Genomic DNA, 17,531 nt, shown 5'->3' with positions numbered 1-17,531 from the left:
ATTTACCTCAGGGGGAAAAATAAATACATTTTAAAAACTTACATTTCAAGTACCAAGTGTGACCCAAAAATGAAGAGGCTCAGATCTGAATTCATTTTAATAGAAAAATAGTTCATATAAATTGTATAATTATTTAATAGTATCATAAAATCCCCTCAAAATTCCAAATAATAATTAGAAAATATTATTGAACAAACATACATTACATTGATTTTCCTCAGGGGGAAAATAATAATAATAATAATAATAATAATAAATAAACAAATAAACTTATATTTCAAGGAGCAAGTGTGACCCAAAAATAAAGAGGCTCAGATCTGAATTAATTTTAATAGAAAAATAGTTCAAACAAATTGTATAAATATTTAATAGTATCATAAAATCCCCTCAAAATTTCAAATAATGATTAAAAAATATTATTGAACAAATATATTACACTGATTTTCTTAAAATGAAGAGGCTGCAGACGATTAAATGTTTCAAAATAATTTATCTGAAGTCCAGTTGTATAAACACTTTTTCTCCCTCTATCACTGCTTTTGCAATTTTATATAATTATTTTTTATAATATATTTTTTCCAGAAAAACAAACAAAAACCTTACATTTCAAGCAGCAAGTGTGACCCAGAAATGAAGAGACTCTGAGTTTAATTTATTTTAATAGAAAAAAAGCTCATAAAAATTGTATAATAATTTCATACTATCATAAAATGTTCAAAATAAAAAACTCAAAATATTACAGACCAGAAATATATTACATTGATTTTCCTAAAGAAAAAAAAAAGTGTGACCCAAAAATGAAAAAATTTAGTTTAAATACATTTTAATGGAAAAATCTCATAAAATGTTATATAATTATTGAATAGTATCATAAAATCTGCTGAAAACTCAAAATATTACTGAACAAAAATATATGACATTGATTTTCCAGAAAAACAAACAAAAAACAACTTACATTTCAAGCAGCAAGTGTGACCCAGAAATGCAGAGACGCGGAGCGTTAAATGCTTCAAAAGAATGTTTTTAATGTACAGCTGCATAAACACACTTTTCTCCAGCAGTGCTTTGAATGTTGATTTCAAACACATAATAATAATAATGATGATGAAGTAATTTTATTCTGATTTCTATAACACTAAAATTAAATGAACTCCTGAAAATACAGCCTGAGAAATATGACTCAAGAGTGTAAATATTACATATTATTTTACACATATGTATCAGTCTGTGTGTGTGTGTGTGTGCGTGTGGGTTTAATGTGACACAGAGACACTGAAGAGTTGTGTGTGTGTGAGTGTGTGAGTGTGTGTGTGTGTGTTTAGTGTTTAATGTGACACAGAGACACTGAAGAGTTGTAATTAAGGTAAAATCCAGCGTGTAGAGGTTGAGTGAATGTGTGTGTGAATGTGTGTAAGTGTGTGAGTGTGTGTGTGTCAGAGACGCTGTAGAAGGACAGAGAGCCGCTCGGTTCGTCCAGAAACACTGCTACTCTCTTACAGGAGTCTGAAGCAGCAGAGATCACAGTTCTCTTACGATTGTGAAGGACAGTGAAGCTGTGATTAGAGCAGATCAGACTCCAGGAGTTCACATTATATCCAAACAAACAGTCTTTACTCCTTCCTTTCCTCTTGATTTCTTTATAAGCCACTGATATATAAACATCTCCAGCTCCACTCCATTCAGTCTCCCAGTAACAGCGTCCAGTCAGCCTCTCTGAACACAGAACCTGAGGATTATACTCATCAAATCTGTCCGGATGATCAGGATATAACTGCTCCTCAGAGACACGCGTCACCTTTCTGTTCTCCTCAGACAGAACGAGTCGAGTGTGTGCTGTGTTTGGATCCAGTGTGAGATCACAGGCGTCTGAACACAACACACACATTACAACACACACATTTACAACTAAACTACAAACAAGAAAACACTGTCTGATTGAGGACTTACATTTGTGGAGTCCTGCTGTGATCCTGAACTCTCCTCCATGATCCACACTAGAAACACACACACACACACACACACACACACACAGAGGATCCCCAACGCTCCTCCATGATCCACACTAGAAACACACACACACACACACACACACACACACACAGAGGCACACACACACACACACACACACACACACACACGATTCATGAAACATTTGCTCTGGTTTAAAAGCCCCTCAAAAGTTTACGACACGGAGAAACGTAACCCGGTCAAAAAGAGGAAGCTGATCTCATGAAAGAGGAAGAGAAAGTGATCTTCCAACAAAAACAAGTTTAATACAGCTTTTCAAGTTCTCTGATTTTCATACGCAGGTCTCACTATATTGGAAAATGTGGTACAAGCATAATTTGACTATAATAGACTTATAATAAAAGGTTTGTAAAAGAACTTTGAATGTAATGCATTTAATAAATGAAGAGGGTTATGATCATTTTGAGATCAAATGTAATGTGGATTGTTCATAGAGATGATTTTCTTTAGTTGTCAGAGCTATTCCTGTAGCTTCGGGGAATTTAACTAAAGGTCTCTCACAATATTCCTCTGTAACATCTACATCTGTTGATTGGTTTATTGACAATTATAATGTATTGGATGATGAATGTAACAATCAGTAATGATCAGAGGTCACTAATTACAAAATATTATGTTGTCTTTCCTCGTAAAAGAAAGGTTTTATCTGAGAGGTTTTCAAAAGCTGACACTATCAGAACTAGATGTACTTTCTCTTGTTAATGAAAGAAGTGCACTTCAAAACAATTAATGACATTTATCCATGTAGCAGATTTCTGTGAATGAGACTTAATTAGGATATTAATGTTTGATATTTCTGCCTTAAAGAAATCAACATCTTTTTTACTGTATTATTGTTAAAGTGGCTGAAGAATAAAAATAAAGCCTTCTTCTGCCGATCACATTCTTATATTTGGTGTCTTTATGCAAAACAAAGAGATTGAAGTTTTATATTTTGAAGTTTATGTACACAAATGCAGATTTGTTAAAGGCTTCAATTAGTTAAAAACTCCTTGTTCTGAGGCATTCAAAAATGAATTGATTTAATAGAATTTTATTTAAATCCTTAAAACAATGAAAAACAAAGTGCCTTCAAACTCTCGGAATGACTGGCAGCACACGGATTAACCTCCACTGAAATGCTATTTCATTTATTGTTGATGTGTTCAATGGAAAGATGACAAAAAACTAACAAAAACGCTAACCTTGAAACGGCAAACAATTATTATTATTATATAGTATATAATATATGAAAATACTTCATTAATATGACACACTGTCAATAGAATATTTTACCATTGGCAACACATTTTTAAATGATGAATATGTGGCTTCTAGTGATGACTTTAATTGAAAGTAAGAATTTTGACCAATTAATACTTTCAGTTAAATGGTTAAAAAAGTAATTTAAAGAAACACTGCACAACAGACAAGTCACATACCAAGTAGCATTTTGTTACATTCAGAAATAATGTAAAATACTGGTAAGCTATAACGTTTACAAACATTATAAACATATGGAGAATGTAAAGGTGATGTCGCGCCCGTGTTGCATTCTGGGTAATGGTTTTGTTTAGACGTCATGTTAAGAGGATCGCGCTGTCTTTCTGTTAGTCAGTTTAAGGCAGTGTTTTGATTGTCTGCTGTGATTGTGAAAAGTTCTCATCGTAGGTTCCTCCTGCTATTAATAATGTTACTGATTAAACCCACTGCCTATCACTCAATCCAATAATCTACATATTTTATTTCATAATAAGAACAATGTCAAGTCAATGGACAAAAGCACAGCTACAAACTGTAGACAAATGAAAATTCAGAATGTACTTGGCTGTAAACAAAAACATTTAAATTACTTGTAAAAACTGCCTTATGTGCAATTTAATTGTTTGTGCAATAATTTTAAAATACTTAAAAAAAAAAATTATATCAACATTTTAATAATTTGTTGGTGAAATGTGAACATTTAAACATTGGCTGTAAAAAAGTGTTTTCATGACTTATTAAAGACATCACTAACGTAAAGTAAAAATATAATGAATATGTACAGTGCAGATATTTATGAAAATGCTTCTCTCTAGAGTTTCTAGTGAACTTGAAACACTAATTGAGCAATTACATGCCACATGATACTTTTTAGTAAGTTGTTCTATTCTTTCAACATACCTTCTGATGTTCATTCATGCTTTAGTCATGTTTAGTTATGCAATAACTAATAGTAAAGAGTGCACTTTATCTGTCACACTGTTTTAAAGAGTGCAGAAACTACATTTATTTTTAAAAATTTGGAATAAAATCAACAGAATTTGAAAGTTGATAGACAGACTTTGATCTGTAGGTTTATATAACAGAGGCTCGTGGTTATTTCTGTCGAAGGAACCTCCTGCTATTGCTAAAATAATAAAATCAGAGCAGCGGCATGTTTGCCTGCACATTATTAAATATATATACTGTATATAAGCTTGTTTCTGCAAAGACGTTCATTATGCTTTCTACAAAAAAGTCTGACATGTTTATATTTTACGTGGCATGAGAATGTGAAAAAGCAACGCTAAATCCGATCTGATCGGTCAGACAGAAACGATATCCAGAAATGGCCACATACGAATGTAGCTCGAAACGGATTTTCACAAATCGGATTTCATGTTGTTCGTTGCCTTTTAGACCATCTAAATATGACTGGATTTCAATCAGATTTGCACAAAAATCTGATTTGGGCTGACAGTCTGAATGAGGCTTAGTCACAAAGCAGTACTATTTTTAATTTGAGTTTATGTTATTCCTCGTGCATGGAAATCAGCTATGGTTCTCCCTTTGTTAAAAGATGGTCTCATCTGAATTGGATAACTATCAGCCGATTTCTAGGTTATCAGTGTTGGCAAAAGTATTTTAATCTTTTGTAAATGAACAAGTAAAACAGTTTTTAACCGAAAATAAAATTGTAAATTAATTCCAGTCAAGCTTTAGCTCAGGTCATAGTACTATTACAGCAGCCATGCTGGTCACAAATAATATTAATAAATGTCTGGATAGTAAACAGCATTGTGCAGCGCTATTTGTAGTTCTCCCTAAAGCATTTGATTCCGTAGATCATAAACTTATATTGTGCAGAGACTTAGTTGTGTAGGTTTTAGTGAAATGGCTTAAATTGATTCAATAATTACTTTTTAAAAAGAACTCTGTGTCTCAGTTGAAAATTTAATTTCAACAGAACTAAAAAATAAAAAAGGTGTCCAAAAGGGATCTATTTTAGCACCAATTTTGTTTAAAGAAATGTTTTCCTTTTAAAACAAGAAAGAGAATTACACAAAGTTGTTTCCTCTCAGTGTTAGATTACGGTGATGTGGTCTATATGCATGCAAGTTTATCTTCACTAAAATAGTTGGATTATGTATCCATGCTGCCTTATGCTTTGTGACGAGTGCCTCTTCACACACTTATTCTGTATGAATTAGTGGGATGGTCCTCTTTGTTTCAAAGGAGGAAAATACACATGCTGTTGTTTATTGCCAAGGCATTGTTAGGTAAATTAACTATTTATATTTTATATATATTATATAATAACAACAACATGTAATTATAGCACTAGATCTACTGCTAAACTTCTTTTACAGGGGTCATGAACTGCCCTTTTTATTGTTTTGTACTGTTCTCCGAGATCCCCTTATAATGTTATCAAGATTTTTACATCAAAAAACATAATTTAGAAGTAATAGGCTATTTTCTGTTCTGTTTTTAAACCCCTCGTTGGAACGCTCTGTTTGAATAGGTGTGACCCACTGCTATGATTGGCAAACAGTTGTGTATGTTTGACAGCCTTCATCTTTCACAGATAGATGCTGCTGTGATTTAGCTCAAAAACGCATAAATACTCTTTACATATCAAATGATCTGTACGAACAGACAAAGCAACAGTGACCACGTAATAAATTTAGTTAACATACTCACACTTGTGAGGTGCGACATTACTGTCAGATTCAATATAGTTGGCACAGCATCGTCTTTTAGTCTCAATCTTTCTGAAAATCCTGCATCAAATTGTTCCTTGTTTGTTAACGAATCCGTGGTAAAATGAAGTGAACAAAGGACCAATTTCTTACTGACCTGGTCTGAAACTTCATTAAAAATAAAGTTCATCCAATCTTTCCTAACATTAGGATCAGAAGGAAGGCAATGCAAAGACTCTGTTTTTCCACAACTTGGCACAGTACAGCGTCTTGTTGTCTTCGGAGTATCTTTATCATTTGATTTCTGTGTAGACCTGCGTTTGCCTCGCTCATCATTTACACTACATGTGTGAACTGGATTGAGTAGAACATTCCACAAGCTGTCATTTTGGCAGATTGGTTTCAATATAAGCTGTTTTTAGACTAATGAGAAAGTTCTGAGTACAATAACCTCTTATATGTCAACAGATTAAGGGAATTTCAGTTTATCAGTTCATGACTAATGTTCCAAGAGTAAAACTGCCTTATTATTTTTTTTGCTCCCTCATTATGGAACAAGCTGCAGAGTATTGTAAAGAAACAAGTCCCTCTTTAAAAATTTCTTATGGTCCAATCTAAAGGAAACATGTACTTGTTTTAATTTTTTGATCTGTCACTACATGAATGCAGTGCAAAATTTAGTTAGTCTTACGTGTTTGTAAAACATTTTTTATGTGATTTTTGTGCTGCCATTTTGGCCAGGACTCCCTGGATGAAGAGATTTTAAATCTCAATGGGACTATCCTGCTAAAATAAAGGATAAATAAATAAAAATAATATATATTTAACAGTGATGATTTTAATAATTCTTACACTAGCAACTGTGCTACTAGTCCATTTCATACAAGTAGCATGTAAACACATTGAGCACTGACCATCAGATAATTGTTTGTTTGTATCATATCTGTTTGGTACACACATATCTAAAATTCATCTGCTCTTATTAAAGACCTACAAATGTGAACAAATGTATAGACAAATATGTTTAAATGACATTCACTCAAGTGATGAAGACTCCAGTCAAATCAGTAGCCTAATAAATGATTGTAATTTTTCATGGAGCAAGTGTAATTAAATAATTCTCTAAGACTGAAGCATAGAACTGTATTATTATTATTATTGTTCATCATGATAAACATTATGATAAGACTGAAACTGAAAACATTTGTCACATACAGAGCTGACAGAATGTTTGTTTCTGCTCAACTTACTTGAGTTTGTCCAGATGTTTGAATGTATGAGAGAGCAGCTTCACTCCTGAATCTCCTGGGTGGTTGTAGCTCAGGTCCAGCTCTCTCAGGTGTGAGGGGTTTGAACTCAGAGCTGATGCCAGAGCAGCACAACCTTCCTCTGTCACCATACAGTAAGATAATCTACAACAGAATGTGTTCATGTTAGTGTGCTCCATTTTTAGAAATGTACTGTATAAATATGCAAGCGTATATTTGAAGCGTTGAGCATTATAGCCAATCACAGACATGACTGTTGAACGCAACAGCCAATCAGAGGCTTTTAAACGGATCACTGTGCCAAAGATGGGTTTAGCGTGATATGCCCTTGTAATATTTCATTAAAACATTAACTCCTTCCCCACCGAAATGACATCTCTTCTCTGATGACGTGAGCTCCAGCAGAAGGGCAGAACAAGCAAATCAAGTCCTGCCCAACATTTATAAAAACATAAATGTCCCTATTTGTGGACCACAAAACCAGTCATAAGGGTAATTTTTTTTTAAACTGATATTTATACATGTCATCTGAAAGCTGAATAAATAATCTTTCCATTGATGTATGATTGATGTATGTTAGAATAGGACAATATTTGTCCAAGATATAACAAGCCTAAATCGCCTTTAAAGTTGTCCAAGTGAAGTTCTTAGCAATGCATATTACTAATCAGAAATTACATTTTGATATATTTACAGGAAATTTACAAAATATCTTCATGGAACATGAACTTTACTTAATATCATAATATATATACACACATACATGTATATATATACATATATATTTTTTTTTTACATAAAAGAAAAATTAATAATTTTGACCCATTCAATGTATTTTTGGCTTTTGCTACAAATATACCTGTGCTACTTATGACTGGTTTTGTGATCCAGGGTCACATTTGTGTGAGTGTGTGTGTATATATGTTAAAAAAAAATCTTGTTTTTCCTGGATAAGAGAGAATATGGTCGTGCTGCAGAGCAGGGGCAGACTTAACATTTAAGTGAGGTAAGTGGCCGCTTAGGGCCCCGGGGAATCGGGGATACCTATCCAGGGACGGACTGGGAGTAAAAAACAGCCCTGGATTTTCTCCCAAATAGGCCCACCACAACTACAAACAGTCGCTACTCTCTCACAATATTACAGCAATCCTATTGCATTTATGACAAATAACATCACAAAACCCATGGTGACCCTGCTGACAAAAACAATAGAAACCATCACAGAAATTCTAATGATTTCCACTACAAATACCATTACAGACATTACAAACCAACTTTTAAATTTTAAAACCATTAAATAATGGTTTCCTGAAGTGTGTTTTGGGACATATTACATTAGCATTTAGTGGCTTTAACAAAAGCCATGAATAGAAGGTGACCAATTACCAGTAGAGACCAACAGGCACCATTACAAACCAATACAATTTTCATTATAACCAGTAAAATTATTACTTATGTGTAATAATGTAAGGTTTCTATTTTTTTTTCAGCAGGGAATTGAAATAAATGTATTATTGTATGAACTAAAATACTTGAAATCTACATAAAAAGAGCAGAATGCAAAATGTATAATATGGCAATGATAGACAATGATAAACAGAAACCTAGAATCTAGAAACCTGAAACAGAATTCTTCAATTTGAGTATTCATATGTCTGTGTGTGTGTGTCATGTTAATCAGATTAATCACCTTATAGGCTACTTCATTTACTCAATTTTCTAACTCAATAGCTCTCAAATGTAACCCGTTGAAGAATCGCTGCTGTCTCTTTATGACTGAATGGAATAATCATGCCAAACAATGCGGAGTGATAAATAGCAGTGGACGTTCGGATTAGGGTTGTCCTGGGATTTTACTACAGTGCTACAGGCTACATGCTGTGTATAGTTAGAGAGGTGGGAAAAAGGTAACCTGATGTAACTGTTCGCTTTTTTTTTCCTTTTAGCTTCTCTCAACCACCTTTATCTTCACGTATTTTGCTTGCCATCACGAGCCCACTCTGGCTTTCTGGCTTTTTATACGCAAAAATAAATTGCATTAGCACCCCCGTTTGTCGGCCGTCAACATCACTTAATCTAACACTTTTTATTTGAAGATGAACCAAACAGAATTCTGGACTTCTCCAGAACATCCAGATGGCCAGTCCACTCCTGGCCCCATCTGATACTGGCAAAACATATTTGCAGCGTTGAGCAATGTAGCAGACATATCTGTTGATTTCTTGAACGCAATAACCAGAAGTGTTTAAGTTAGAATCCACTGGCTACTCAAAATGCAGAGTTTTTGTGAAGTGCTGAGTTCTGCAAGCTCGGGAATCTTCTCATTACAACAAAGTGTAGATACGATGTAATTAGAGATCCATTGTGCAGTGTAGAGAGCTTATTAACGGAACATTGTGAGATTGTAATGAACTGAAGTGAGTGACAGCTTTTAGTGATTACATGAAGGAGCACTCTTACCGTGCATTCTAAGGCTGTATAATACTCTGACTATCTCAGAACAGAGATATTCACCTCAGTAAAGAAAGTATTGTGTTTCAAGTCAGTGAATGAGTGAGCAGGATGATTTTCACATCATTTTGAAGTAAATATTCTAGCCTACAAGACTGATTACTCAAAAGTCTTATTCAGAACTATTCAGTATGGGTTTTATGGCCTGATTTCAGCTAATTTTTTACCCAAAACTTACCAACCACACATAATCTTTGTTTTTGTTTTTTTCTAAAAAATGCAAAAATGTACATCCATCTTGCTTACATATTATTGTAGCACAGTTACTGCTGCTTTTACAGAGTGTAAACCGAATCTATGGTTATTTACATTTAGAGTAAATAGCATATGTCGCTAAGAAAATGTTATTTTCACTTAGTGTAAGCAGCATCTATTGCTATTGACACTAAATGCAAATAACTACTTCCTTTGAAATAAATCGACATCAGAAGAGAAGAGCCTGTGAGCAACCGAGTACTTTTTGGGTTCTGATTGAATCTGTGTTTTGAATGAATCAGCTGAGCAAATTATTTGAATACATCCATAAAATCACTTGCTTCATTCCTTAATGAATAAGTCCTTTTGAATGAATCAAATCGAATGTGAATGATTCCATGACTCATTCATTAAGACAGTGATTTGCTGCCAACTACTTGTGGTTTTAGTTTCATATTTAAAGCGGTTTATTTTCCCACCATAATTTCATATTTCAATGTTTAAAATGGTATATTTAAAACACTAATCTCAAAATGATCTCAATATTATTAATGCATTTATAATTGCTTCAAACCACCCATTTTTATTTAGTGGTTAACATAAAAGCAAGACACCAAAGTCTATGCCCCTCACCTTAAGTATTCCAAAGTATTTAGATTGTTACTAAACTTGAGTAATCTAACAAAATACGGTAAACAAATTATTTTTAAAGCATGCATTTTGTAATCTGAAGTGAAATACATTTAAAAGTAACCTTCCCAAGCGTATTTCACTTTAAAGTGTTCTCATATACGCAATGCTTAGTCGCTGTATCCTGTCAGAAACTACATACAGTAGACCGTTTGCTGCTGCTGTATAGACAAAACTGCGTAATCACTGCTGTTTATATGCTTAGTAATTACCTCTTGCATTGAACTGTCCTTTCCTTCCTTTTTATAGTAGCTAATTGAGGAATTAATAAGGCAGACTACACAATAATGCACTGTGGTATGGCATAAAAGAATGTTTACTGATCTAAGATATATAATTTCAGAAGGATGCATGTTGCATAATGCACATTACAATGTTTCTCTCATCTGACAACTATTTCAGATCTTAAAGTCTCTATAATAAGCTGATAAGTTAAATAAGGTGTGTTTGATTAGGGAAACTCACAAAATGTGAGGATTTGGGGGTATTTCAGGGATTCCCTAAAGGTAGCTGAAGGAGCCTATAAACTCCAGTTTTTAGTGGAGAATAGGGCTGCAATTTAACGATTATTACAATGATTAATCAACTAATTGCCGATTGTTTCACTGATTAATCACCAGAGGTGGAAAGTAACTTATTGAAATACTTTCGTTACAGTACTTGAGTACATTTTAAAATTTTTCTACTTTCTGGAGTATAATTAAATTGTTTTTAACTTGTTTTTAGTTAAATTATTTTTCACCAAAAGTACAAAGTACAAAAAAAAAAAAGACAAAGGCGGCACAGATGGAGAAACAGAGCAAGAAATGGGCACTTTTCAAATAGCTGGGGTGGAGCCCTGCGCTTCAGGCAATAACAGACAGGTCTGACTCCGGTGCAAAACTTCCAGTTCAGCTGGTGGTGGTGGGGGCGGGGCATTCAAACCGTTCTTTGCTTTGACAGTCAATCGGCGTTGGTGTTTTGAATCAACATTGTTAGTGTTTCAATATTTTAGTATGAGCTATGCTCTGATTTTAAATTTTGTCAGCTCCTGAAATGTGTCATACCATTGATATTACTAGAGCACTCAACAGTTTAGTAAATAGAGACTCGGTTGATAGAAGGACACAGCTAGTGCATGGATGGAGCAAGAACAATGTAAGTGTCTAAAATGCATGCACACAGTTCAGTTGAATAGTAAAGTTCGCCCTCTTTAACAGTGCTGTTACTAAATATACAAAGTTTCATAAGCCGCCGAAATTGTATAAAATTCTATACTGTTGTGTTTATTGTCTTCATTAGTGCTGTCAAAAGACCCGGTACATCGGTACCAAGTCGGTACTAAAACAAAATTAAAACGTTACGGTACCAGTTTTTTTTTAAGTACCGGTGGTACCGAGTACCCGGTCAACCCGGTTCTTGATGCGCTATCCGAAAGTAATGCCTGAGCAGCGTTTGTGAGCCGAGCGCAGCTGTGTGTACAGCCATTACTGGGGAAACCGCTATCTCTCCCGCTTTACAAGCGCCTCCTGCTAGCAGAGAATGATTTTGCATATAGGCCTATATGCCGCCACAAATAGAGTGCAAGTCTGGGGGAAACACCGCTTCTGTTATGAACATTATTCAATATTTTAATTTGAATGTCGGATTGAAATGAACGCTGTAGTTAATCGTTGGCATTAGAATAATAATAATGAGCAATAGAATGAAGTTTCTTTATTAACTATTTAATGCTCCTATAACTTTTATTAAGGTAAGAAAAACAAGAGGTGTTTTTTGATATTTACTATTTTTACACACCAGAGGCTTTTAAATTAATTGTGAATCTAAAATATGTGTGCTGTTTCTTATGTCTAGCGGTGATTCTTTTCCGCCTCCTACAGGACATTTAAGGTACTACACTTTATTTTGCCGTTTACTTTCGGTTTCTCTCAGTGAACGCAGTCAAGAAGAACGTGCATGCAGTTCCTATGGGTTATTGATTCCATCATTTAAACCTTGGAAATATATGTCTGTAAGTGCTAAATTTTATACTAAATAGTGCTTTAAGTGTTGTGTAGATTAAAGTAAAGTGTAGATCGGGATTATTGTTATATTTTGTTATAAACAGACATGATTCGCCTTATTGGTAGCGTACTTTGTTTTAGCGTACTGCTAATTTCTCTTCTGTTTGTACATAATCTCATTTGAATATAATTTCTTGACATGTACATTACTTTAAATAACGTTACAAAAGGAACTATGTACAACATCGAACTGTAATGTTAAGATGGATGTGTATGTAAATGTGTACATAATGTTCATACATATTTTTTCTTGTTTGTAGTTTTACATAAAAGAATTGAGAAGAACAATCACCAGTAAAGTCACTAAAGTTATGAAAACTGCTTTCTGGAGTTCTTTTCTGAAAGTGTACGCTATCTGTTAAGCCTTTGCTCAAGCTACGCAACTGGACAGAACAGAATAATATGTATGTTAGAGAATGTACAAATGGTTAACATTGTTTGTGTCATATCAGTCAGAAAAGCAGTTCTGCGCTTTTTTTTTTTTAGCTAACTTAGTTGTTATTCTTGACTGAATAACTCTACGTTTTCAAAAGTTTTCAAAAAAATATGTACACAGTTTGGATTAAAATGAAAGTATAGTCAAATTTTTTTAATTAGCATGTTTTTGTGTTTTGCTTTGGTACAGAAATTGTTACCGAGAACCGTGGATTTTCACTGGTATTGGTACCGAATACTGAACTTTTGGTACCGTGACAACACTAGTCTTCATGCTTCATCAGTCAAAATGTGTCTATCTGCATGTTATTCAACTGTAGTAATATCAGATGCATTTGTCCATATAAGGGATTTCCTGGAATGTGATAAGTTTAATACTTCTATGAGTCTCACTTGTGAAACAGACTTTAAATGAGAGTGTTTAATGTTACATAATGCTCACACCGCCTCATTATTGGGTAAAAAAATAATAATAATACTTAAGTACTTTGTAACACAGTAACTTTAGTTTTTCAGCAAACTACTTTTTTACTCTTACTTGGGTCATATTATTTTTCAATACTTTTACTTGTACTCACGTAAAAGTATTGCTACTTAAGGAATAATTTACTTAAGTACAATTTTGTTGTACTCTTTCCACCACTGTTAATCACTAAAAACTGCTTTCTGGAGTTCTTTTCTGAAAGTGTACGCTATCTGTTAAGCCTTTGCTCAAGCTACGCAACTGGACAGAACAGAATAATATGTATGTTAGAGAATGTACAAATGGTTAACATTGTTTGTGTCATATCAGTCAGAAAAGCAGTTCTGCGCTTTTTTTTTTTTAGCTAACTTAGTTGTTATTCTTGACTGAATAACTCTACGTTTTCAAAAGTTTTCAAAAAAATATGTACACAGTTTGGATTAAAATGAAAGTATAGTCAAATTTTTTTAATTAGCATGTTTTTGTGTTTTGCTTTGGTACAGAAATTGTTACCGAGAACCGTGGATTTTCACTGGTATTGGTACCGAATACTGAACTTTTGGTACCGTGACAACACTAGTCTTCATGCTTCATCAGTCAAAATGTGTCTATCTGCATGTTATTCAACTGTAGTAATATCAGATGCATTTGTCCATATAAGGGATTTCCTGGAATGTGATAAGTTTAATACTTCTATGAGTCTCACTTGTGAAACAGACTTTAAATGAGAGTGTTTAATGTTACATAATGCTCACACCGCCTCATTATTGGGTAAAAAAATAATACATTAATGGCTGTGCGTTGAGTTATTTTGAGGGGACAGCAAATTTACACTGTTATGCAAGCTGTACACTCACTACATTTTCATTGTAGGAAAGTGTAGTTTCTTCAGTGTTGACACATGAAAAGACATAAAATATTTACAAAAATGTGAGGGGGTGTACTCACTTCTGTGAGATACTGTATATACAGTATATATATATATATATATATATATATATATATATATATATATATATATTTGTAGTCAACATTTGAAGTGGATCAAAACCTTTCATCATAGTTGTCCTAAAACAAAATCAATACCCCTTCTTGTTTTAGGACAACTTTGATTAACTTTTTTAAAGTTAAAAAAAAAGTTAAGTTGTCCTAAGATAGACTGTATATAAACTGTATATCCATACATCCATATATATATATATATATATATATAAATTACATAACTACATTGTATTAATATATAATATGACTCTGGTTAGTAGGTCACGCATGCGATGATAGCACTGAAGTAAGCTAACCCTGATACAGAACCTACTCCGGAGCAGGTTATGTTCAGAGAGTAAGTTGCTATGGCTACTTACTCTGAAAGTTACCTCCGTTTTTGGAACTGAAAGCTGAGTTTATCCTCTTACTTACCTTAAACATTCCCAGGTATGTCACATAACCTACTTTCTGGAATACCACCCAGATGTGTTTTTAACTGCTGCTTTCACACCGCTGTCAGTTTTTGTAATGTTTATTATGTTAACACATGTTTAACAAATTGAGCAATTATTTTTAAGCAATTAATTATAATCTAATAAGTATAATCTCTCTCTCACACACACACACACACTATTATTAAAATATAAATCAATATTAATCACGAACCTCAGTATGTTGAGTTGATTTGGACTCTTCAGTCCAGCAGCGAGCAGCTTTACTCCTGAATCCTGCAGATGATTGTTACTCAGGTCCAGCTCTCTCAGGTGTGAAAGGTTTGAACTCAGAGCTGATGCCAGAGCAGCACAACCTTCCTCTTTCACCAAACAGCCAGATAATCTACAACAACAATAATAATGTTAGTGTGCTTAATTTTAGAGATGCTTTAGATCTTATTTCTGGCATTTGGAAACAGCAGTAGGAATGTGGTGTGTGTCTGTGTGCACCTACTTAACCTTATTTTGGGGACAAATATATACCCAAAAGTGAGTTAAAATTTAAATAAAAGCAAGATTAAAAAAAAAACACAATTGACAGCGCATATATATATATATACTGTATATATATATACACACACACACACATACATACGTTTACTCAAATTAATTTGACAATAAATTAACTGGCTTGAGATTTCTGTTAACAGTGTGATTTTCTGAAGATTCTGATGATTTCATATGTTGCTAGCATGATTTGATAGCATGCTTCTAGAATGATATAGCCCTTTGCTACGTTTTAATGTGTTTCTAGCGTTACATAACACATCGTTGCTAACATGTTTTAACAAATTGCTAGCACGAGTTAACACAATGCTAACATGTTTCTAGCAACTGATAGCATGTTGCTAGATAGCCAACAGGGCTTAGAGAAGTCAGATAGATAGATAGCTAGATATATATATATATATATATATATAATAAAACAGTGCAGAATATAAACATTTTCACTTTTTGCCTAAAACTTTTGGATCCAACTGTAGACAGCAGGTAGATTTGTAGTAGGCTAATGAAGGGAAAAACAGAACAGTTTCCCAAAATATTTTCTTCATAAACTTGCTTGACAGGGTGTCTGTAATTATTAAAATCACAAGATTAATCATTGTGAAAGTCGAACCTCAGTATGTTGAGTTGATTTGGACTCTTCAGTCCAGCAGCGAGCAGCTTTACTCCTGAATCCTGCAGATGATTGTTACTCAGGTCCAGCTCTCTCAGGTGTGAAAGGTTTGAACTCAGAGCTGATGCCAGAGCAGCACAACCTTCCTCTTTCACCAAACAGCCAGATAATCTACAACAACAATAATAATGTTAGTGTGCTTAATTTTAGAGATGCTTTAGATCTTATTTCTGGCATTTGGAAACAGCAGTAGGAATGTGGTGTGTGTCTGTGTGCACCTACTTAACCTTATTTTGGGGACAAATATATACCCAAAAGTGAGTTAAAATTTAAATAAAAGCAAGATTAAAAAAAAAACACAATTGACAGCGCATATATATATATATACTGTATATATATATACACACACACACACATACATACGTTTACTCAAATTAATTTGACAATAAATTAACTGGCTTGAGATTTCTGTTAACAGTGTGATTTTCTGAAGATTCTGATGATTTCATATGTTGCTAGCATGATTTGATAGCATGCTTCTAGAATGATATAGCCCTTTGCTACGTTTTAATGTGTTTCTAGCGTTACATAACACATCGTTGCTAACATGTTTTAACAAATTGCTAGCACGAGTTAACACAATGCTAACATGTTTCTAGCAACTGATAGCATGTTGCTAGATAGCCAACAGGGCTTAGAGAAGTCAGATAGATAGATAGCTAGATATATATATATATATATATATATAATAAAACAGTGCAGAATATAAACATTTTCACTTTTTGCCTAAAACTTTTGGATCCAACTGTAGACAGCAGGTAGATTTGTAGTAGGCTAATGAAGGGAAAAACAGAACAGTTTCCCAAAATATTTTCTTCATAAACTTGCTTGACAGGGTGTCTGTAATTATTAAAATCACAAGATTAATCATTGTGAAAGTCAAACCTCAGTATGTTGAGTTGACAGTTAGGACTCTTCAGTCCAGCAGCGAGCAGCTTTACTCCTGAATCCTGCAGATGATTGTTACTCAGGTCCAGCTCTCTCAGGTGTGAAAGGTTTGAACTCAGAGCTGATGCCAAAGCAGCACAACCTTCCTCTTTCACAAAACAGCCAGACAATCTACAACAACAACAATAATAATGTTAGTGTGCTTAATTTTAGAGATGCTTTAGATCTTATTTCTGGCATTTGGAAACAGCAGTAGGAATGTGGTGTGTGTCTGTGTGCACCTAGTTAACCTTATTTTGGGGACAAATATATACCCAAAAGTGAGTTAAAATTTAAATAAAAGCAAGATAAAAAAAAAACCACAATTGACAGCGCATATATATATATATATATATATATATATATATATATATATATATATATATATATA

At 33.7% G+C, this 17,531-nt stretch overlaps 1 protein-coding gene across 1 annotated transcript in view; it reads right to left on the bottom strand.

Annotated features, from left to right (window-relative positions):
- Positions 1-1,286: 1,286 nt before the first annotated feature.
- LOC107562041 (NACHT, LRR and PYD domains-containing protein 12-like) overlaps positions 1,287-17,531 on the bottom strand; it is a 60,474-nt gene continuing 44,229 nt past the window's right edge. The window contains exons 12-15 of the mRNA XM_016246604.1: positions 17,099-17,272; positions 7,202-7,363; positions 1,948-1,994; positions 1,287-1,866 (exon numbers count right to left, since the gene is read on the bottom strand). Coding sequence (XP_016102090.1) covers positions 1,319-1,866; positions 1,948-1,994; positions 7,202-7,363; positions 17,099-17,272 — 931 coding nt within the window. The 3' untranslated portion in view covers positions 1,287-1,318. The remainder of the gene's footprint in view (positions 1,867-1,947; positions 1,995-7,201; positions 7,364-17,098; positions 17,273-17,531) is intronic.

Source organism: Sinocyclocheilus grahami, unplaced genomic scaffold (assembly GCF_001515645.1).
Source record: "Sinocyclocheilus grahami isolate Dianchi unplaced genomic scaffold, SAMN03320097.WGS_v1.1 scaffold803.1, whole genome shotgun sequence".
In the NCBI taxonomy this organism is placed as follows: Eukaryota; Metazoa; Chordata; class Actinopteri; order Cypriniformes; family Cyprinidae; genus Sinocyclocheilus; species Sinocyclocheilus grahami.
This window is presented reverse-complemented; position numbering and strand designations above follow the sequence as displayed.